Raw genomic sequence first — 23,394 nt, forward strand, 5'->3', positions numbered from 1 at the left:
ATGGATACTATCGCAAAAGTTAAGTTTTTGCAAAACTAAACAAAAATGTATCCTTTAAGATACATTGCGCCTATAGAGGGCGCAATTTTCATTTGATTAGACTAACATTTTGTACAATGATTTCTCTCATGACTTCCAACTGACCTTATTAACCATGGTTTTATTAAGTTTGCGCATTGATATTGCTACTATATAAATCGATCTCCTGATTTTTACTTCTTATTTTCGTTTAAAAATAGGTGATGAGAAATTAACGATAGTATCGAAACTATCGATATTTATTATTAAAACTATCGAAAATATCAAATGTTGCGATTATCGATAGTTTGGCTGCACTATCATAAACCCCGTTTACGCAGTTCTTTAAAACCGGGTTTAATGGCTTGGTCATCTGTTTTTCCTTTATAATATCAGCTGATGAGAGCCTTAAATCCGGATTTAATGAGCAGTCTAAACGGCGTTATAGTCATAACGAGAATATCAGCTGTGAGCTATAGGGCCACAGGTTAGGGATAGGGGAATGCTTCGTATTGATAGAAGATAGAATTGCAGTCGAGGACAATTAGCGATACCGAGTAGAGAGTCTCAGTGGGAGGCCGGGCGGCACCGAATTTTCTTAAATACTGAGCTTCTATGATACACGACATGACACGGCAAGTTTAAATAACCAATGGCCACAACGTTCAAGCGGCGATAAGTTCACCAATGGAGCTTGACGAGGATCGCTTCCTCCACATATAAATATGGGTACGATAACAACAACAACAATAAGTATTCCAGACCTGTTAACCCACTTGCCAGTGGAGCTGAAAAACTATCGATAATCGCAACATTCGATATTTTCGATATCGATACTATCGTTTCTCATCACCTATATTTCAAAATGAGAAGTAAAAATAAGAAGATCGATTTATATAGAAGCGATATCAATGTACAGACCGAATTAAACCAAATTTAATAAAGTGAGTTACAAGTCCTGAGAGAAATCATTGTTCAAAAATTTAGCTCAAATGGATTAAAATTGCGCCCTCTACAAGCGCAATTAATCTTATAGGATACCATGGCGAAACAATTAAAGGTGGACTCATTTGTACAACCACCACAAATCATATGGTGCAATTCGCCATCTTGTCATCAAGCTGATCGACGTTTTGCCAACACGAGCAAACAAATTTGTGTGCGTGTGTGTATACGTGTGCGTACATGAGCAGAGAATATGCGAGAAGAAGAACAACAACAAAGAGAATGCGACCAATAATCTGACATCTTAATACTGCCAAACCTGGCCGGCTGTTAACAGCTACTCGCATGAGACATCCTTTTTAAATCCGATAGGATACATACAGGGTCGTATCGCTTATTTTTTTTAAATTTTTCAAAAAAAAAAAAATTTTGTCGATTGTATCGATAGGAAAAGTAACAGCTGATAACTGACAGAAGAAAGAATGCAATTACAGAGTCACAAGTTGTGAAAAAATTTTGTCAACGCCGACTATATGAAAAATCCGCAATTACTTTTTGGGCAACCCAATATATCAATCGATATTCAGACAAAAAATAAAATATCGATAGTGCCATCGATATTTTGCCTGCGAATCCGTAAGCTTGTGTAATCAATCAAGCTCACAGTTGTGATAAAGTAGCGAACAGACCTAACAAAGAAAACATCTGTCGTGCGTCTAGTATTTTTGGAATTTTCATCTGATTGTTATCAGTTTAAATATTAGTCTTGGAATTGATTGATCTTTTTGGACACACAATTAATTAATTTATTTTGTACTAAGTCGGTGGCCAAGATGTCTGAGGGGGCCAATGTAAGGCAAAATTTACAAAATATACCCTCAATCTTTGAAATATCTGCGGCTGAAACATTGGACAATCTCATCTATCCGGCCTTAAGTAAAATATTTGATTTCTTGGGTCTGCGATTGGACTTTAAGCTTTCGGATACAAAGCGCATTAGGGAAGAGATATCACCTATAGTAACATGGATTCTGCAATATATGTATCTTCGCAAGCGGGGCTCTTCATTTGGCGAAAGTTTTTACGGTTTGCAGAGGACACACACGACGACTGGTGAATTGCTGAGCAGGCAGCAGGAACTAATATCTGCCTCACTGTTAACTTTACTACCATATGTCGAGCGTAAATTAAGGACCAGAGTGCAAAATGATGAAGCTTCGGCCTGGGAGGAGTATGCTTTGAAAATGTTCAATGCCTATAAGGCCTCCAAGGCAATACACACCTTCATGTATTTGGTTAAATATGCTGGAAGTCATTCGCCCATTTTTCGAGCTTTGAGGCTCACCTTACGCTATCCCACAGAGCCGCCCAAGGAAGATAAGGCAACCTATATTGTACTCAAGTTGTTGGAAGTATTGGCCTTCTTTTTGCAATTCATACAATGGTGGTATTCGAATGAGCAGAGACGTAAAATAGGCGGTACTCTTCAAAATCCCGATGCCATGGAGGAGAATTCTGACATACCCAAAAAATGTGATACACCGCCAGGAGAGTGTCCTATATGTTTGATGAAAATTGACAACCCTACGGCATGTGCTGTATCGGGCTATGTTTATTGTTGGAAATGCATAATGACGCGTTTGAAAACTCATCCCACATGTCCGGTGACGGGTTATGCCATTAGTATTGATGATCTTATAAGAATTTATGAATCGTAGTATTATTAGGCAAGGATTTGTTAAATGTTTAGATAAGTTAAGGGATTAAAAATTTGGCTGTATTGTATGCAAAGATAGCACAACGGTTTAGGGATTAACTATTTTATACCAAATACAATGATATTAGCTACAAAAACAATAAAAAAAACTCCTTTATTAAGTTAGAACGCCTGGGCCCTTCTAATGCTGGTGACATTTGTGAGGAACTGTGCCAATTGAAAAAAAAAATTGGTATGGCGGCCAGTAAAAACCAAAGAGGTGTCGCACTGGGGCACGCCGTTCGAACTCGGCTATAAAGCTTCATTGAGCTTAAAGTTGAATCGGACAGCACTCATTGATGGTAGAAGATTGCCTCCTGTCCCTTAATGGCATGTTAATGGGCAAATTTGCATTTGCTATCTTATTTGGAATTTAGAGATGACAAGTCGAAGCACCGTGGAATAAAATATGGAGTTGACCGAGGTGGAATATAATCCCGGGCCCGGCACGGGACAGCTGTGTGCACCACACAGGCTGGGACATTGAAGCCCGATCTGTGCGTGAGAGTCTCAGTGAGAGGCCGAGCGGCACAGGCTCTTGCACAAATATTGAGTGCCTGTTATTGGTATAAACATAGAAAGGCTAAGCATCCCAAGGAAAGTTTTAGCTCCCCGCCAGAATTTAAAAAATTTCACAGTTTTCGATAAAATTGGCTAATTTTACTACTATACAAACAACAAACAACCATGAACATTCCACTTAGGAACAGGAGCAACCTTCTCACATATCAATGAGTGCAGTCCGATTCAAATTTTAGCTCCATGCTAAGGGGCCTCCTCCGAGTCGAGTCCGAGCCGAGTCCGAACGGCGTGCCGCAGTGCGACACCTCTTTGGAGAGAAGTTTTACATGGCATAGTACCTCACAAATGTTGCCAGGAGGGGAAAATCACCGCTGAACATTTAATCTAATAGTCTCGCCAGGATTCGAAGCCAGGCGTTAAGGGTCATAGGCGGACATGCTAACCTCTGCGCTACGGTGGCCTCCATTTACTATTCAAAGGTTTTAGTTGAATGTGATAGCCGGTGGCATAACGATTTCCAGCACCAACTATTGCAAATTACTTGGTGCCACAATTTCCATCTTTTACAGGTTCTCGGCATATCCTGCAATTCGAGGCGCAGCAAGAATAGGAACAAGGTCCTCAGGTCACTTGGCGCACGAATTAGGGTGATGACCAAGAAACTTTGTTGACTACAAACAAAGCAATTGGCCGATGTTGTTGTAGCCACATTTTCATGTGGAGGTCAAACTCCTACAGGTAAGCAAGCTCGTTCCGGTCCAACGGACCGATCGCTGAGGGAACAATGTGGCCATTAGTTATTTAAAGGCGCCAATAACTCGCCTGTCCGTCAGTGTGGTGTTCATTGCTGTCACAAGAAGCTTAGCTGCGAGCTATCGGGCGCGTCCGCAGGTTGCGGATAGTGGAATGCTCCATACGGAGTAGATGCAACGGCAGTCGTGGACAATCAGGGGAATCAAGCGAAGAGTCTCGGTGGGAGGCCGGGCGGCACCGGCTCGTTCACAAATACCGAGTGCCTATGATGTTCAGTCATATCGAGCTGCTCGATATGACAGAGCAACCTGCGGACGCGTCCGGTAGCTCGCAGCTAAGCTTCTTGTGACAGCAATGAACACCACACTGACGGATCTCACTGTTCCAGCATGTGTGGTGCTCACGGCTATTCCGTGCCGGGAGTGTTAAACGATGCAGCGTCAGTGTGGACTAGTCAGCTGACGGACACGCAATGAAATAAGATTCAGAACTATCAGAATGTGCCTTTACGTACTTCTACGGGTTGCCTCTTCAGCAACCTGCGGACGCGTCCGGTAGCTCGCAGCTAAGCTTCTTGTGACAGCAATGAACACCACACTGACGGATCTCACTGTTCCAGCATGTGTGGTGCTCACGGCTATTCCGTGCCGGGAGTGTTAAACGATGCAGCGTCAGTGTGGACTAGTCAGCTGACGGACACGCAATGAAATAAGATTCAGAACTATCAGAATGTGCCTTTACGTACTTCTACGGGTTGCCTCTTCAGTTTTCATGTGGAGAATCGCCATTAGAAGACAAAGAACCTAACCGCGCGAAGGCAGCATCAGTACAGTATCTATTGGGCTGCTATTGCAGAGATCACCCCAATTGACATCCACGCCCAGACACATCAGGTTGGATCCACATGATCTACATCGAGAGGTTCAGAAGAAGAAAGAACCTCTAGATCAGTTTCTAGATGGAGACATTTAACCGAACCCAGAACACGAATGGATGAAACGTAACACCCTGCTACAATAACTACAATAACAACTGTGTATGAGTGTATGGCGGCATCTAAGTGTTAGAATCGATGGGGTAACAATTCCAACCACCAACAAAGTACTTGGTGTCTCATTTTACACTCTTGACAGGTCCTTCACATATGCTGCTGGAATTCGCGAGTAGGAGAAGGTTCTCAAGTTACTTTCCGGCACATCTTGTCGGTAGGCATCTAGAGCCCAGATGATATCCGTTTTGATATATAAGATCTAGAGCGACAGGTTTAGTAATTCAAAAGAGAACACTAGGTCCAGCAGCGTATCAGGCTGGTCTAAACAGCATTCCCCAGAAAAAGGAGGGGTGAAAAACTTTTAAGTAAATATCGTTCTTGGGTACCAAACGCCAGCCATAGCACAGCAAATTTATTCGCTTCGTCAAACCAGAGTAGTTCCGGCTCAACTACGTGCCGACAGATGCAGCCATCTCAATTCCTACTAATCTAGTACTGATACCAACGTGCTAGACATGTATCCCGCTTGGAACCAGGCACCGCACGTGACCTGTTCAACTGTCCAGAAAATCAAACTAGATATAGGACCAGATCGCCCTGGACACACCCAACTCAAGTCGCAGTTATTCAATCTGGATATTTAGCGGAACGTAGCACAACAACCGAAATAGGCGACGTAATGGTAAGTCTTGTAAACTGCTGCAATCATCCAAAAATCTCTTGGCATCTTCATATACAGTCGTTGTTGTTGTAGCAGTGTGTTGTACACTCCATCTAGAAACTGATTCCATCGGACCGGTACGTGCAACCCGCTGCCATGGAATTGCTCATACACAGTAAAAACGTGGAGCTGGAATCTTTTGTGTTGCCATGGTGACGTCCTTCTAGAAACAATGTGAAAACTATTTTAAATGGTTCCGATCATATTTGGCATGAATTATGAAAATTTTCTGGGATCAACTCTGGCATAAGTCCCAAGGGCTTATGAAATCAAAATGAGGTTATGAAGTCAATTTGGATTTATATGACACTCATAAAGATTTATTACGTAGCCATTCGATTCCTGTTTAGTCACTGTCAGCATTATTTTTTTTTTATAAATAAAACGTTTATTTTCTTCTTCGAAATACTCTCAAAACACCTCCTCCTGCTGTCCATTAAGTGCTGGCATTTGTATGCCCGCCTCTTTCATCTCCTTCATTATTTTCTTATTTATAATATTTCTAATATTTGCATTCACATCTGGCAGCAAACCGCCACATCTTGCTGCATGCTCTATACGCTGCACCACATCAATTTCACGCCTTGATGATATCAAATTTGTCACTGTGCAGCGTTCCACGGTACCCACACGACCTATGCGACCACTGCGATGTATGTAATCGGAAATATGCAGAGGGAAATCATAGTTGATGACATGACGAGCTCGTGTGGTATCCAGACCACGACTGCCCACATCGGTGGTAGACAAAACATCACATTCACCATTTTGAAATTGATCGAAACGGCCCAGACGTATTTTCATAAGCATGTCACCATTCAGATTAAGGCAATTGATGCCACTGTTGTTAAGGAATATGGAGACATAATCACAAGCTGGAGTTTTGTTGGAGAAAACAATTACCGGCCTTTTCTGAGTGACTTCTTTCTTTACCAGACTCAGCAAATGGGCTGGTCTCTCTGCTTTAGTGACACGCATAAATCTTTGCTCTACATGTGGCATGATTTTGTGCAAATGGGGACTTGAAACCTCCTCTATGGTTTCCACATCGATGACACGATGCAAAAGTTCATTGATATTGGTGGGCATGGTGGCGGAAGCTAAGATCAGTTGAGTGCCAACTTCGGTATCGGTTTGACTAAGGTTTTTGTGAAACTGAAATAAAAGCATTTAGCAAAACTATAGGCAAGACAATTTGAATGTTAAGGTAGATGACTCACCGGAAATCTCTTCAAGAAATGTACCAATTTATCCGAAAAACTATCATCCAGCAAAGTATCTGCCTCATCCAAGACCACATGTCGCACATGGTCCATGCGATAAATGCCTGTTGTCACTAATTTGCTGAGAGCTCCTATGGAGGCTATTACCACATCGACATCTTCAAATTCAGGGTTCATCATTAATTGTTTAGTATTACCTCCCAGAACGGTCTTGACACTAACATCCATATCGGAACACAGTTTGCGCACCACATTGCCAATTTGTGAGGCCAACTCACGGCCTGGTGTCAAAATAATGGCCAAAGGTGAATTCATTTTTCTTTGATTCATACCCGCCTGCTTCCTCTGCACTATTCTTTGTAGCATGGGCATAAGGTAGCACAATGTTTTGCCACAACCTGTTTCCGCAGCTATCAGTGTATGATTGTAGCCATATATCTTAGGCCAACCCTGACATTGTATGGACGTCAACTGTTTTATGTCAAATTCGTTTCGTACATTGTCCACTAGTGTTTCATCGAAAACCAAGCCCGACGTGGTCAAAAACCTCTGCATATCATGCATTTCTTTGAATCTCTCCTCCTCACTCACTGTGGGACTTATGGTAAACCAATCACCTTTCGATTTGTTGTGTAGCCACCCAGATGAAGCTAGTGGGAGTGTTCCAAACTTACAAGTGGTCTTACTAGGCTCGTACAAATTGAAGTGTGGTCGTTTACATTGTATAATCGCGGGCCGTGTTTCTTGCTGTTGTTTACTTTTGGGTGTTTTGTGTTTAAGGGCAGCATTGGTGGCAACAAAACGTTGCTGGATATTCATTCGCAGTGATTTCGTTATGAATGTCAACATTTTAACATTTTTATTATAAAAAAATTTAAATTATTTTATATTGTGTGAATTTGCACCGGCTCCTCAAGAGCGGTTTCGTTTTGGAAGGTGGATAGACAGTATGGTCATTGAGGAATTTATAGTTATCGATTATTTACCATAATCGATTATATTAGGGGTACCCTTTAGATTGGGTAGCAACCATCAAGGTGGATTTATAAAGGACTCACGCGAACAGCTGAAACAGCCGGCCACTTTGATGGTATTTCTTTGTTTTTGTTTCTCTTTCTCTCATTTTACTTGTACACGTACCAGACGAGGGCGGATTGCACGACATGATTTGTGGTTGTTGTACAAATGAGACCACCTTGAATTGTTTTGCCATCTTGCTGTCAATTTTGAATCAAGTGGATTTGGGATCTAGTGTAAACTTGGTTTAAATTTGTTCCTTGGGATGCAAGGCGGATTAAAAAAGGGGGTCTCACGCGAACAGCTGTTAACTGCCGGCCAGGTTTGACGGTATTGAGATGTCAGGTTTTTGTGTGCATTCTCTGTGTTGTCATCTTTTCTCTCGCATTTTTTCTGCTTATGTACGCACACGTATACACACACACACATTCAAATTTCTTTGTATGTGTTGACAAAACGTCGATCAGCTTCATGGCGGATAGCACCATATGATTTGTGTTTGGTATACAACTGAGACTACCTTAAATTATTTCGCCATGGTCTGAATATGGATTCATATTTTTCCTATCGATACTATGGGCAAAGTTCAAGTTTTTACAAAATTAACCGATTGTGCTAAAATTTCGTACAATGATTTCTCTAATTCCTTCCAACCGACTTTATTAAATTCGGGTTTCTTGGGTCTGTGCATTGATAATGCTTCTATATAAATTGATCTCCTAATTTATAAAGGCCAAAACAGAATGAGCACATTGAGCTTTGTTTTTGAGCGTTGCATTGAAGAATGCAACTCTGCAAACCAATCCCACAGAAGCAACGCTCAAATCTTAAACAATTTTTAACTTTGGCGTCTTTAAAAGTTTTTTTCACGTATGGCAACACAAAATGAGGCTCGATTTCACTCGTCAAAGATAAAAATTATTTAATTTTTTGCCTGATGCTTTTATGGGATTTGTTTGCAGAGTCGAATTTTTCAACGCAACGCTAAAAAACAAAGTTAACGCGCTCATTCTCTTTTGTCCTTAAGCCTAGTACTGACTTCAAGCACAGCGAAAATGCCTATTAAATTATTGTGAAATAAATTCTCATTCTCATTTTCGTTTGAAATGCAGGGTAAATAAAAGATGGTATCGATATTTTTTATTAGAAATATCGAATGTTGCGATTATCGATTGTTTGCAAGCTCTAGTGAGAGTCGGCACCTGCTGTTTCTTAAAAACTGAGTGCTTATGATGCTCGACAAGACAAGGCGAATTATTGGCGACTTTAAATAACCAATGACCATCACGTTCCCATGTCGATCAGTCCTATGGGCCGGAACGAGCTTGCTCGCATTTAAGGAAATACAAACAATTTAAGTTAACTCAGGAAAAAGCGCGTTAAGTACTGTCGAATCCCCACCATAATTATGTGGCTACTACAACAACAACAACAACAATACTATGCTGTTCCTCAATTCTGATAACAACATGGACATAGATTTCTATGAAGAGATAGTGCTCCAGGGAAGATTGGGCTTATCATTTAGCTATGGGATGATGTTAGTAGGGCCCTTAAACGTTGGCAATATGGATCGGTCCAGCGCCCAATACGCTGTATATGGCATCAAGCTGTATTAGTTTGTTATACTATTAGATAGGGAAATTGTCACTGTTTGCTGAAGATTCAAATGATATTTATAGAGGAAAACTGAGTGATAAGAATTTGGGTAGTATATGGGTTATTTTCTGTAGTGTTCGTCAGGATGAAGTTTAATTGTTTTTTTTTATTTTATCCGATATTCCATTCATTAGCACCAAAACAGTGTTATAATGATAAAAAACAACTTTAAAACGCATTTGAAAAAGACATTACAATTTGTCTTTTATTTATTTATTTCTAAAACCACTTTGACATTTGCATTTACGGCATTTGCCAATCAAGGTAGTTTCGTTGGGGGTATATGTTTGTTGTTGTGGTAATGACGCTTCCTCTTAATTGTACCATGAGTTTTTGTTTAAGATTTTTAACGCCTGAATGATATTTTTATACCCACCACCTAGGGGGTATATTCATTTAGTCATTCCGTTTGCAAAACATCGAAATATCCCTACAAAGTATATATATTTGGGACTGTCGTAAAATTCTAGACGATTTAATGATATCCATGTGTCTGTCCGTTCGTCTGTTGTAATAACTCTGCAACGTTAAAAAATTGAGATGTGCTGAGCTGAAATTTGGCACAGATATGTCTTTTTGCTGCACGCAGGCTGCCATATAGACCGATCTGCCGGTGAAAGGTCGGAGGTCCATAAAAGCTGAATTTGTTAGAAGATGTCGCTAAAATTTGAAACAGTAAATTGTTCTAGGCTCCCGATATCCGACTCAAATATGGTTCAGATCGGACTATATTAAGATATAGCTGCTATATAGACCGATCTGCCGATAAAGGGTCTGTAGCCCATAAAAGCTTTATTTATTAGCTGAAATTTGAAGCATTGAGTTATTTTAAGCCTCCCGACTCACATATGGTTCGGCAGATCCTCCAGTTTAGGGTCTTAGTCCTATAAAAAGATTTATTTTTCAGATTTATTTTTAGATTTCGCTGAAAATGTTACCAAAACCAAGAAATTTGGATTTTTATCGGTGGCCACTTTACTCTGCTTGCGTTGGCCATTACAGAACATTTGTTACTCTGACCGAACGAAGTATAGATTTCCAAGAGCCTTGATCTTCTGCGCTCCTTTTCCAATCTCTGACCCCCAGTTACGAGATGTCTTTCTCCACTTGGTATCTCGTTCGCAGATTTGGTCTTTTCTTTTTTATACCCTCCACCATAGGATGGCGGGTATACTAATTTCGTCATTCTGTTTGAAACTACTCGAAATATTCGTCTGAGACCCCATAAAGTATATATATTCTTGATCGTCGCGACATTTTATGTCGATCTAGCCATGTCCGTCCGTCCGTCTGTCTGTCGAAGCACGCTAACTTCCGAAGGAGTAAAGAAAGCCGCTTGAAATTTTGCACAAATACTTTTTATTAGTGTAGGTCGGTTGGTATTGTAAATGGGCCATATAGGTCCATGTTTTGATATAGCTGTCATATAAACCGATCTTGGGTCTTGACTTCTTGAGCCTCTAGAGGGCGCAATTCTGGTCCGATTTGACTGAAATTTTGCACATAGTGTTTTAGTACCACTTCTAACAACTGTGCTAAGTATGGTTTAAATCGGTCCATAACCTGGTATAGCTGTCATATAAACCGATCTTGGGTTTTGACTTATTGAACCTCTAGAGTGCGCAATTTTTATCCGATTGTAATGAAATTTTGCACCACGTGTTTTGTTATGATATGCAACAACTGTGGCAAGTATGGTTCAAATAGGTACATAACCTGATATAGCTGCCATATAAACCGATCTTTGATCTTGAATTCTTGAGCCTCTAGAGAGCGCAATTCTTATCCGATTGGAATGAAATGTTGCACGACGTGGTTTGTTATGATATCCAACAACTGTATCAAGTATGACATAAATCTAATCGGTTTATAACCTGATATAGCTGCCATATAAACCGATTTGGGATCTTGACTTCTTGAGCCTCTAGAGGTCGCAATTATTATCCGATTTGCCTGAAATTTTGTACGAGGGATCCTCTCATGACCATCAACATACGTGTTTATTATAGTCTGAATCGGTCTATAGACCGATACAGCTCCCATATAAAGGGTGATTTTTTTGAGGTTAGGATTTTCATGCATTAGTATTTGACAGATCACGTGGGATTTCAGACATGGTGTCAAAGAGAAAGATGCTCAGTATGCTTTGACATTTCATCATGAATAGACTTACTAACGAGCAACGCTTGCAAATCATTTTCAGTGAATGGGCCCTAGAAAAGTTGGCAGAAAATCCGCTTTTTTATCGACAAATTTTGTTCAGCGATGAGGCTCATTTCTGGTTGAATGGCTACGTAAATAAGCAAAATTGCCGCATTTGGAGTGAAGAGCAACCAGAAGCCGTTCAAGAACTGCCCATGCATCCCGAAAAATGCACTGTTTGGTGTGGTTTGTACGCTGGTGGAATCATTGGACCGTATTTTTTCAAAGATGCTGTTGGACGCAACGTTACGGTGAATTAACACATTTCGAACCGCACACTGATTTTGGTAATAAAATTCAATGATTTGCAAGCGTTGCTCGTTAGTAAGTCTATTCATGATGAAATGTCAAAGCATACTGAGCATCTTTCTCTTTGACACCATGTCTGAAATCCCACGTGATCTGTCAAATACTAATGCATGAAAATCCTAACCTCAAAAAAATCACCCTTTAAATGGATCTCTCTATTTTACTTCTTCAGCCCCCAAAGGGCGCAATTCTTATTCGAATTGGCTGACATTTTACACAGGTCTCCAACATATAATTTAATTGTGGTCTAAACCGGATCATGTCTTGATATCGCTCTAATAGCAGAGCAAATCTTTTCTTATGTATATCATTTTTTGCCTAAGAAGAGAAGCCGGGAAAAGAACTCGACACGCTTTTACTTGTTCGATTTTCATTGTGGTCGCCTTCAAAACACTTTTTTGCTGGAGCTTCTTCATTCATACTGACAACATGATCTAACCAAAGCAACCATTGTATTTTTAAGCGTTTAGCTATGGTATTGACATCATACAGCTAGTGGTTCAAACGACGCCTATATTTTAGTGTTACGGAGATACAGGCATTTTAAGTTTGATTTTAAGTTTTTCGATTAATCTTATCAAAAATTTTGATTTTCACCAATTTTGCAATTTTGTTTTCTAAATCCCTTAAACATTTTTATTCTAATTTTCTATAAAAAATTTTTAGGCTAAATCTAAGAATTTCAGTTAAATCCATTGCCAAATTATTCTCATGGAATTTGGTTTATGTTTTTATTAAATGCTCATAGAAGATGTCTTGGCACTCACACTTACACATGATGCCTGCCCTTATGCCTGCCAATCGATAGACATTTAGTCCTTACGATGTTGACGGTGCTTACAGCCACTTGTCCTTAACATATTACATGATAATCAACCATTAATCCCCCTCAGCCATGTTTGACTTCCAACCGAGCAAATGATCTCCAGCCTCACACGCGTTGCACTAATTTGTATTGCCTGTATTTCTACTCTGTTAGCATAAACTTCTATGTTCTGGTCCTTGTATTGCTGCGAGCGCTATGTGGCAAAGCGCAAGTATGGATGGGGTAGGATGGTATCATATGAATGTCGTGAGTGTATTGAGCATAAAAAGGATATCAATCATAGCAAGGACTCAGGGCGTATAGGTATGGCAAATGTAGCAACAAAAACAACAGAGATTGAAGAAAAAGCGGGTTTACACTTCGTTAAGCATTTAATTTCCGGTTTATCGACAATTCTTCAAATGTGTCCTGCATTCATATGGCTGTGGTAATACATACTTGATATGTGATTAGGATTCATTTCTGACAATGGCATAGATGCTACCACATAACTACACATGATGTAATACTAAGACAATAGTACTGATTGCTTTGATTTTGCAGGCTTTGCTTTTGATATGGTAACCAAAAATAATGCCAATTTATCGAACGTATATCGGTTAGATGCGTATTAAGGGAAATACAAACATTTTAAGTTAAATCAAGTAAAAGCGCGTTAGATCTTTCCGGGACAAATCTTATATACCCTCCACTAGGGATCGTATTTGATGTGTTCTTTGAAAGACTTTTAAATATTAAGGAGATGCATCATGTTATGGATCGCTGTGAACCGATATGGACCGTACTTGTCATCATTATTTAAAAAAATACCACGTTTAAAATTTTCATCCAAATTGAATAGAAATTTCGCCCTCGGAGGCTCAAAAGATCAAATTGGGGGAGCTATATCAAATTAAAGGCCAATTTGGAACATACTTGGAACCGCTGTTAGAAATCAACGAAAAAAATTTATGTGCAAAATTTCAAAAAAATCTAGTAATTGCGCCCTCTAGAGGCGCAAGAAGCCAAATCTTTAGTTAGGTTTATAATGCAGCTATATCCAGTTATCTCTTGTGATGGCTTAATTGAAACACAATTAAATTAACTAAAAGAGAGCGAGCTTTATTGTACGTGACTACACAATACGAAGTTAAACAATTAAAAAGGCGTTAAGTTTGGCCGGGCCGAACTTTGGATACCCACCACCTCGGGTATATATGTAAACCACCTTTCGTCAAAATCCGGTGCAAAACTCATACCTTATGTCCCATAGCAGAAATATGTGGAGGGGCTTAACTTAACTCTTTGTCCCAAATTTCGGCAACATCGGACAATAAATGCGCTTTTTATGGCCCCAAAACCTAAAACCGAGAGATCGGTCTATATGGCAGCTATATCTAAATCTGGACCGATCTGTGCGATAATGCAGAAGTATGTCAAGGGGCTTAAATTAACTTACTGTCCCAAATTTCGGCGACATTGGCCAATAAATGCGCCTCTTATGGGCCTAAGACCCCAAATCGGAGGATCGGTCTATATGGCAGCTATATCCAAATCTGGACCGATCTGAGCCAAATTGACGGAGTATGTTAAAGGGCCTAACACAACTCACTGTCCGAAATTTCAGCAAAATCGGATAATAAATGTGGCTTTTATGGGCCTATGACCCTAAATCGGAGGATCGTCTATATGGCAGCTATATTCAAATCTGGACCGATCTGAGCCAAATTGACGGTGGATGTCGAAGGGCTTAACACAACTCACTGTCCCAAATCGAATCGGGAGATCGTTTTAATAGGAGATATATCATGTTATCGACCTATTTGGATTGTACTAGGCACAGTTGTTGGAAGTCATAACAGAACACCACATGCAAAATTTCAGCCAAATCGGATACAAATTGCGACTTCCATGGTCTCAAGAAGTCAAATTGTGAGATCGGTTTATATCGGAACTATATCAGGTTCTTGACCGATTTGGACGGTACTTACCACAGTTGTTGGAAGTCATAACAGAACACCACATGCAAAATTTCATCGGATATAAATTACGGCTTCCAGGGTCTCAATAAGTCAAATCGTGAGATCGGTTTATATGGGAGCTATATTTAAATCTGAACCGATATGGCCCATTTGTAATCCCCAAAGACCTACATCAATATTAAGTAACTGTGCAAAATTTCAAGCGACTAGCTTTACGCGTTCAACCGCTATCGTGATTTTGATAGACGGACGGACATGGCTAGGTCGACTCAGGACGTCGAGACGATCAAGAATATTTATACTTTATGGGGTCTTCGAGGTTTTAACAAGTAAAAAGGCGTCAAGTTCGGCCGGGCCGAACTTTGAATACCCACCACCTTGGGTATATGCGTAAACCACCTTTCGTCAAAGTCCGGTGAAAAATACATGCCTTATTCCCCATAGCAGCTATATCGAAATATGTTCCGATTTGGACCAAATACTAATAAGTACAAGTTATTGTTCAATTGTGTATAACAAAATATTGATCTTTTTAGTAGCTATACATATCTAAAAACAAATCGATCTGAACCTTATACGACACGGATGTCGAAAAGCCTATGCCAAATTTCGGCGACCACTAACAATAAATGCGCCTTTTAAGGGCCCAAAGCCTTAAGTCTAGAGATCGGTTTATATGGCAGCTATATCCAAGTCTGGACTGATCTGGGCCAAATCGCAGAAATATGTCGAGGGCCTTAACCTAACTCACTGTCCCAAATTTCGCTGATCACGGACAATAAATGCGCCTTTTATGGCCCCAAAACCTTAAATCGAGAGATCAGTCTATATGACAGCTATATGCAAATCTTGATCGATCTAGCCCAAATCGTAGAAATATGTCGAGGGGCTTAACTTAACTCACTGTCCCAAAATGGTGGTTGTCTATGAATGACTATTCATAGACAACCACCACTCTAAGCGAGTAGCACTAACATTTAATTTAGTGTCATCTGGCAGTCTTCAACTGAAATTTTTTGATCCAATTGGATTTAGTTGATCCAATTAAAAACATGAACAGAGAGAGAGAGCAGAGTTGTAAAAATTAATCTTCAGCATGTATCTTTGTTATGACAACCTATGAGTCCTTTGAATAAAGAAAAATAAAATATACGAATATATGAAGGTTCTAAAAGCAAAAAATTTGGTGTCAAATTTGGGGGTGGGATGTCTAGGAGAGCCGCCCACCCCCAAAACCCGGCATACGGATTTATAGACCAACCACTACAATATGGGACTCCAATTAAAGGTATTTGAGAGTAGAAAACGAATCTGATATCCAATTGCGGAACTAAGTGTTTCGAGGGTCACCCCACTCCTATAAAATCCCTCAAATCGGACATATTTACCGACCATGGCAATATGGATCTTAAATTAAAGGTCTTTGGGAATAGAGCACGAAATTGACTTTCACTTTTGGGACAAAGTGTCCACACCCCAAGAAGGACTTTTACTCAGCGTTGCAATGTGGGGTTAAAATAAGAGGTACTTGAGTGTAGAAAAATCCATAGAAAAATTGGAATACATTTTCAACTAAAATTACGCAGAAATGTTCAAATTTAGAGTAATTCTCTCCAATATAGCAGAGCGGGCCGGGCTCAGCTAGTATATACATATATATATTGGGTTGCCCAAAAAGTAATTGCGGATTTTTTAAAAGAAAGTAAATGCATTTTTGATAAAACTTAGAATGAACTTTAATCAAATATACTTTTTTTACACTTTTTTTCTAAAGCAAGCTAAAAGTAACAGCTGATAACTGACAGAAGAAACAATGCAATTACAGAGTCACAAGCTGTGAAAAAATTTGTCAACGCCGACTATATGAAAAATCCGCAATTACTTTTTGGGCAACCCAATATATATATATGAGCTATACCTAAATCTGAACAGATTTCTATACAATTCACCAGTAATATCGAGAGTCATAAGAAAATCCTTCCTGCCAAATTTCGAGAGAATCGGTTAACAAATGACCATTTTATTGCTGTATTACTGCAAATCGGACGAACATATATATGGGAACTATATCCAAATCTGAACCGATTTCTAGGTAATTCACTTTTAATATCGAGAGTCATAAAAAAAATCCTTCGTGTCAAATTGCGAGAGAATCGGTTAACAAATGACCATTTTTTAGCTGTATTACTGAAAATCGGACGAACATATATATGGGAGCTGTATGTAAATCTTAACCGATTTTTGCGAAATTCACCAATACTATTGAGAGTCATAAGAAAATCCTTCCTGCCAAATTTCGAGAGAATCGGTTAACAAATTACCATTTTATAGCTGTATTACTCCAAATCGGACGAACATATATATGGGAGCTATATGCAAATCTGAACCGATTTTTAAGAAATTCACCAATACTATTGAGAGTCATAAGAAAATCATTCCTACCAAATTTCAAGAGAATCGGTCAACAAATGACCATTTTATTGCTGTATTACTGGAAATCGGACGAACATATATATGGGAGCCATATCCAAATCTGAACCGATTTTTTCCAATTTCAATAGGCTTTGTCTCTAGGTCGAAAAACATGCCCATATCAAATTTGCAGACGATCGGATGAAAATTGCGACCTGTAGTTTGTACACAAATTAACATGGACAGACGGACGGAAGGACAGACAGACAGACAGACGGACGGACAGACGGACGGAAATAGCTAAATCGAACCAGAAGGTGATTTTGAGTTGATCGGTATACTTATCAATGGGTCTTTCTCTCTTCCTTTTGGGTGTTACATACTAATTCACTAAGTTATAATACCCACAGTAGTGGTGTAGGGTATAAAAAGTGACAGGGTTGCAATCAGGATGGCCAAATTTTTCATACCAACATTATTGACCTATGTGGACCATACTTGTCACAGTTGTTACAAGTCAAAATAAAACACCTCATGCTAAAGTTCAGTCAAATTTTATAAGAATTGCGCTCTCTTTGGCAGGGTAGTGAATTACTGTCCCTTTGCACTCATTTCTCACTCTTTGTAGCTATTCCAAAACACTCCAATTAAAATGCGATTTCTTGTTTTTTCGATTTTTCCTCTAAACGAAAAGAGAAACTTGAACAAAGTAAGGCATTTTCATTTGATTTCATGGCTTGTTTCTACACTTCATCATTGTTAGTACGATTGTTTTCTCGAAAATAATAACCTTGGGAAAACTCAACAATCAAGACAGGGCTTAGCCAAATATGAACGAAGAAGATTGAGAACTTTTTTTTACTTGGCCATAGGTAGTTAACCTTTATTTTGTTTTGTGGTCAATCCCCCCCATACGCTACATAGGTCTGGTGCAAAAATCAAAAGAGTCCTCAACGAAATATGAAAATGGGTTTTTCATTTACGATCTGGTTTTGTTTCGATTTCGTTGAGTTTCAAACAATGCAAAATACCAGCGAAGAAGCTATGCAATGAGAATATGTTGTGAAGCCTTGGCACCACCACCAACTGCCCTTCTTTACTCTGGACCAGAAGGTTTCAAGCATTTTCTCAACTATTGAATAAATTAAAAAAAAATGCCTTTTCTCCGCGCCTGTGTAGGGGGCCAGTTGAAGAACTGCTGTTGTTGTGGGGTTTTTTCCAAAGACTTGTAAATTTTCCTGCTTGTTTATGAAGACGGGGATTCGTGAAGCTGCCAAGGATGTAAACGGAGTTGCAATACAAAGAAATGCTAATTTCCTAAACGCTTCTACTCTATATCATTGCAGGGAAACAACTTCCAATGCCAACAACAATAACTGGGGAAATAGCAACAACAAATTGTAATGCAAATTAAAATTTTGGCATGTCTTTCAAATCAACAGAACAAGGCATGTTTTCCATTCACCTCCACCTTCTCCTACTTCAGTCTGCAAGGACCAACAAACAAAATGCTTCATATTTTAAGTTATTCGTGGAAAGTATGGCGCCTAAAATAGCTCAGGGTAGAACAAATCGGTTTATTTGAATTTTTCTTGCTTCAATGTTAGTCTAAGATATTCAAGATAAATATGGATGAGCATCGGAATCGAATGAATTATAAGACTATTAAACGATACACAAGTCAAAATGGCAAAAAAAAAGATTGTATTGTTCAAAATGAAAAATATTGAAGGAATTTGAATCGCCAACACGGTACAAAGATAAAACGTTTTATTCTCGAAGTGAATTTTTTATCCCTCACATAAAGCGAATCCTTCAAAGAAACGAGAAGTCATTTATATTAAAACTAGTCACGTAGAGTTGCGTTATTTCCACTCCATATCAATAATAGACTTCTCGGAAGACGCTCTTAAAACGTCTCCTATTTTACCTATTGTGCCAACACATTTAAATTATATGATTCTATGACATAAAATAGATAGGATGGCACACCATCGGTTCCTGATGCTTAAATATACCCACCACCGAAGGATGGGGGCATATACATTTTGTCATTCCCATTGCAACACATCGAAATATCTATTTCCGATCCATTAAGGTATATATATTCTTGATCAGCGTAAAAATCTAAGACGATCTAGCCATGTCCGTCCGTCTGTCCGCCCGTCTGTCTGTTGAAATCGCGCTACAGTCTTTAAAAATAGAGATATTGAACTGAAACTTTGTACAGATTCTTTTTTTTGTCCATAAGCAGGTTAAGTTCGAAGATGGGCTATATCGGACTATATCTTGATATAGCCCCTATATAGACCGATCCACCGATTTAGGGTCTTAGGCCCATAAAAGCCACATTTATTACACGATTTTGATGAAATTTGGGACAGTGAGTTGGAAATAACGCAACTCGACAACCTTCTTCAATTTAGGGTCTTAGGCCCACAAAAGCCACATTTATTGTTCGATTTTGCTAAAATTTAGGACAGTGAGTTGTTTTAGGCCAGTCGATAACCTTTTACAATTTGGCCCAATTCGGTTCGGATTTGGATATAGCTGCCATATTGACCGATCTCTCGATTTAAGGTTTTGGGCCCATAAAAGGCGCATTTATTGTCCAATGTCGCTAAAATTTGGGACAGTAAGTTGTGTTAGGCCCCTCGACATATTTCTGCAATGTGGCTTAGATCGGTCCAGATTTGGATATAGCTGCCATATAGACCGATCTCTCGATTTAAAGTTTTGGGCCCATAAAAGGCGCATTTATTAACCGATTGCACCGAAATTTAGTACAGTGAGTTGTGTTAGACCCTTCAACATTCTTTTTCAATTTGGCTCAGATCGGTCCAGATTTGGATATAGCTGCCATATAGACCGATCCCTCGGTTAAATTTGAGCCCATAAAAGGCGCATTTATTAACCGATTTCACCGAAATTTGGAACAGTGAGTTACGTTAGGTTTTTCGACAACATTCTGCAATTTGGTCGAGAACGGTCCAGGTTTGGATACAGCTGCCATATGGACCGATCTCTTGATTTAAGGTTATGGGCCCATAAAAGGAGCATTTACTGTCCGATGTCGCCAATATTTGGGACAGTGAGTTGTATTTGGCCTGTCGACATCTTTCTACAATATGGCCTAGATCGGTCTAGATTTGGATATAGCTGCCATATAGACCGATCTCTTGATTTAAGATTTTGGGCCCATAAAAGGCGCATTTATTGGCCGATTTTGCCGACATTTGGAACAGTGAGAAAAGTTAGATTCTTCGACAACATTCTGCAATTTAGTCCAGAATAGACCAGATTTGGATATAGCTGCCATATAGACCGATCTCTCGATTTAAGGTCTTGGTTCCCTAAAAGGCACATTTATTGTGCGATTTCGCCGACATTTGGGACAGTGAGTTGTGTTAAGCCCTTCATCATTTCCCTTCAATTTGGCCCAGATCGGTTCAGATATTGATCTCTCGATTTAAAGTCTTGGTCCCATGAAAGGCACATTTATAATCCGATTTCACTGAAATTTGACACAGTGACTTACATTAGGCTTTCGACTGACCGATCTTACTAAAAATACCAATATTTGGTTCTACAAAATTGAACAATGACTTGTACTTAATAGACCACTTAATATCTGTGTCGAATTTGGCCCAAATCGGACCATATTTGATAAAGCTGTTATGGGGGCATAAATTATGAATTTTTCACCGGATTATGACGAAAGTTGGTTTACATATCTACCCGAGGTGGTGGGTATCCAAAGTTCGGCCCGGCCAAACTTAATGCCCTTTTACTTGTTTTTTCTTTCCAAGGGTTACGAAAATGATCGTTTCCTTAGGAAAAGGGTACGAAAATTAATATTTTCTTAGGGAGAGGATGCTAAAACTACCCTTTCCTTAGGGAAAGGGTACAAAAATTACACTTTTCTTAAGGAAGGTATGCAAAAGTTATCCTTTCCTTAGGGAAAGGGTACAAAAAATACCCTTTTCATAGGTAAGGGGTACTGAAATTAAACTATCCTTAGAGAAAGTGTACTATAACTGCCCTTTTCTTAGCGAAAGGATACTTAAATTACCATATCCTAAGAGAAAAAGTATAAAAAATAACAATTTCCTCAGATTTCTCTAAGATGTGCTCAAATTGCACTTTCTTTAGGGAAACGGGACTAAAATTACCCTTTCCTTGGTGAAAAAGTACTAAAATTATCCATTCATTAGGGAAAGGGTACTGGATTTACCATTTCCCTAGTGAAAGAGTACCAAAATTATCCTTTCGTTACGCAAAGGGTACTTAAATTACCCTTTCGTTACGCAAAGGTTACTTAAATTACCCTTTCGTTACGCAAAGGGTACTTAAATTACCCTTTCCTTAGGGAAAGGGTCCTAAATTACCCTTTTCCTTTGGAAATCGTATTAAAATTAAACTTTCCTTAGGAAAAGGGTATTAAAACTACCGTTTCCTTAGGGAAGGGTATTGAATTAGACTTTGCTTAGGGATCGGATACAAAAATCAAACTTTCCTTAGATAAAGGTTACTCAAATTACACTTTTCTAGGGAGAAGATACTATAAAATTGCCTTTTTCTTGTGGAAAACTGCTCTTTCCTTCGAAAAAGGATTCCGAAATAACCCTCTCCTTAGTACCTTTTCCTAAAATTACCCTTTCCTTAGGAAGAGGGTACTAAAATTACCCTTTCCTTTGGGAAATGGTACTAAGATTAGTCTTTCCTTGGGAAAAGAGTACTAAAACTGTCCTTAGAGAAGGGGTGCCCCAATTGCCTTTCCTTAGGGAAAAGGTACTCAAATGAATCTTTCCTTAGGGAAAGGGCACTAAAGTTACCCTTTCCCTAGGGAGAGGTATTACATTTACCTTTTTCGTAGGGATTAGCATTTCCTTACTAAAATTACCATTTCCTTAGGGAAGGGGAACTAAGATTATACTTTACTTGAGAAAATGGTACTAAAATTAACGTTTTCTTAAGGAAAAGGTACTAAAATTAGCAGTTCCTTAGAAAAAGAGTACTAAAATTACCCTTTCCTTTGGCAAAGGGTACTAAAATTATCCTTTCCTTAGGGAAAGGTTACTTAAATTACTCTTTCCGTAGGGGAAAGGGTAATAAAATAACCCTTTACGGGAAGAAAGGGTACTAAAATTACCCTTTTCTTGAAGAAAGGTTACTAAAACTACCCTTTCCTCAGCAAAAATACAAAACAAATTCCCTTTTACTTGTGAACCTTACCCTTTCCTTAGGAAAAGGGTACTAAAATTACTCTCTCTTTAGGAAAAAAGTATTAAAACTACCCATTCCTTGGGGAAAGGGTACAAAAATACTAATATTCCCCTTACTTTAGGGAGAGGGTACTCAAATTACTCTTTTCTTGGGAAAAGAGTACTAAAGTTAACCTTTCTTTAGGAAAAAGGTACTTAAATTAACTTTTTATTTGGGAAAAGGGTACTAAAATTACCCTTTCCTTAGGGAAAGAGTACTTAAATTACTTTTTCCTTGGGGAATGGGTGCTAAAATTATCCTTTTCCTAAGAGAAAGCGTACTAAAATAACCTTATTCTTAGGGAAGGGTACTAAAATTAACCTTTTTTAGGGAAAGGGTACTAAAACTTCCTCTCTTTAGGGAAAGGGTATTCAAATTACTCTTTTCTTGGGAAAAGAGTACTAAAGTGACCCTTTCCTTAGGGAAAGGGTATTAAAAGTAACTTTTTATTTGGGAAAGGCTACTAAAATTACCCTTTCCTTAGGGAATGGGTACTAAAAATTACCCTAAAATTACCCTTTCCTAAGAGAAAGGGTACTAAAATTGTCCTTTGTTTAGGGAAAAGGTACAAAATTAACCTCTTTTTTGGGTACTGAAATTACTTTTCCTTGGGGAAAGTGTACTAAAATTACACTTTCCTTAAGAAAATGGTACTAAAATTACCATCTTCATTCCTTAGAATTTAAAGTTGCTCTTTTTTCTTTAGGGAAATGATTACCTTAATATTAGGGAAATGTTACTTAAACTAGCCTTTTAGTGGAAAAATTATGCTAAAAGTTTCCTGTTTTTTTGGGCAGGGGTACTAAAAATTACC

General features: G+C 38.9%; 2 protein-coding genes across 2 annotated transcripts; one reads left to right on the forward strand and one right to left on the reverse strand.

Moving 5' to 3' along the window:
* Positions 1 to 1,708: 1,708 nt before the first annotated feature.
* LOC106084492 (peroxisome assembly protein 12) lies at positions 1,709 to 2,824 on the forward strand. Its single transcript, XM_013248200.2, has one exon. The coding sequence runs from the start codon at positions 1,797 to 1,799 to the stop codon at positions 2,679 to 2,681; it is 885 nt and encodes a 294-aa protein (XP_013103654.1). The 5' UTR covers positions 1,709 to 1,796; the 3' UTR covers positions 2,682 to 2,824.
* Positions 2,825 to 5,994: 3,170 nt separating this feature from the next.
* LOC106084486 (probable ATP-dependent RNA helicase DDX28) lies at positions 5,995 to 7,842 on the reverse strand. Its single transcript, XM_013248196.2, has 2 exons — positions 6,927 to 7,842; positions 5,995 to 6,861 (listed from the first exon to the last, which is right to left on the reverse strand). Exons 1-2 carry the CDS (start codon positions 7,776 to 7,778, stop codon positions 6,118 to 6,120), a joined length of 1,596 nt encoding a protein of 531 aa, XP_013103650.2. The 5' UTR covers positions 7,779 to 7,842; the 3' UTR covers positions 5,995 to 6,117.
* Between the last annotated feature and the right edge of the window lie 15,552 nt (positions 7,843 to 23,394).

Source organism: Stomoxys calcitrans, chromosome 3 (assembly GCF_963082655.1).
Source record: "Stomoxys calcitrans chromosome 3, idStoCalc2.1, whole genome shotgun sequence".
NCBI classification, from domain to species: Eukaryota; Metazoa; Arthropoda; class Insecta; order Diptera; family Muscidae; genus Stomoxys; species Stomoxys calcitrans.

Bases quoted from the DNA above. Each gene is read 5' to 3' on its own strand.
- LOC106084492 (XM_013248200.2), top strand. From the start codon at position 1,797: ATGTCTGAGGGGGCCAATGTAAGGCAAAATTTACAAAATATACCCTCA.
- LOC106084486 (XM_013248196.2), bottom strand. From the start codon at position 7,778: ATGTTGACATTCATAACGAAATCACTGCGAATGAATATCCAGCAACGT. The intron at 6,862-6,926 runs GTGAGTCATCTA...CTTTTATTTCAG, and splicing joins ATTTCTTGAAGAGATTTCCG to TTTCACAAAAACCTTAGTCA.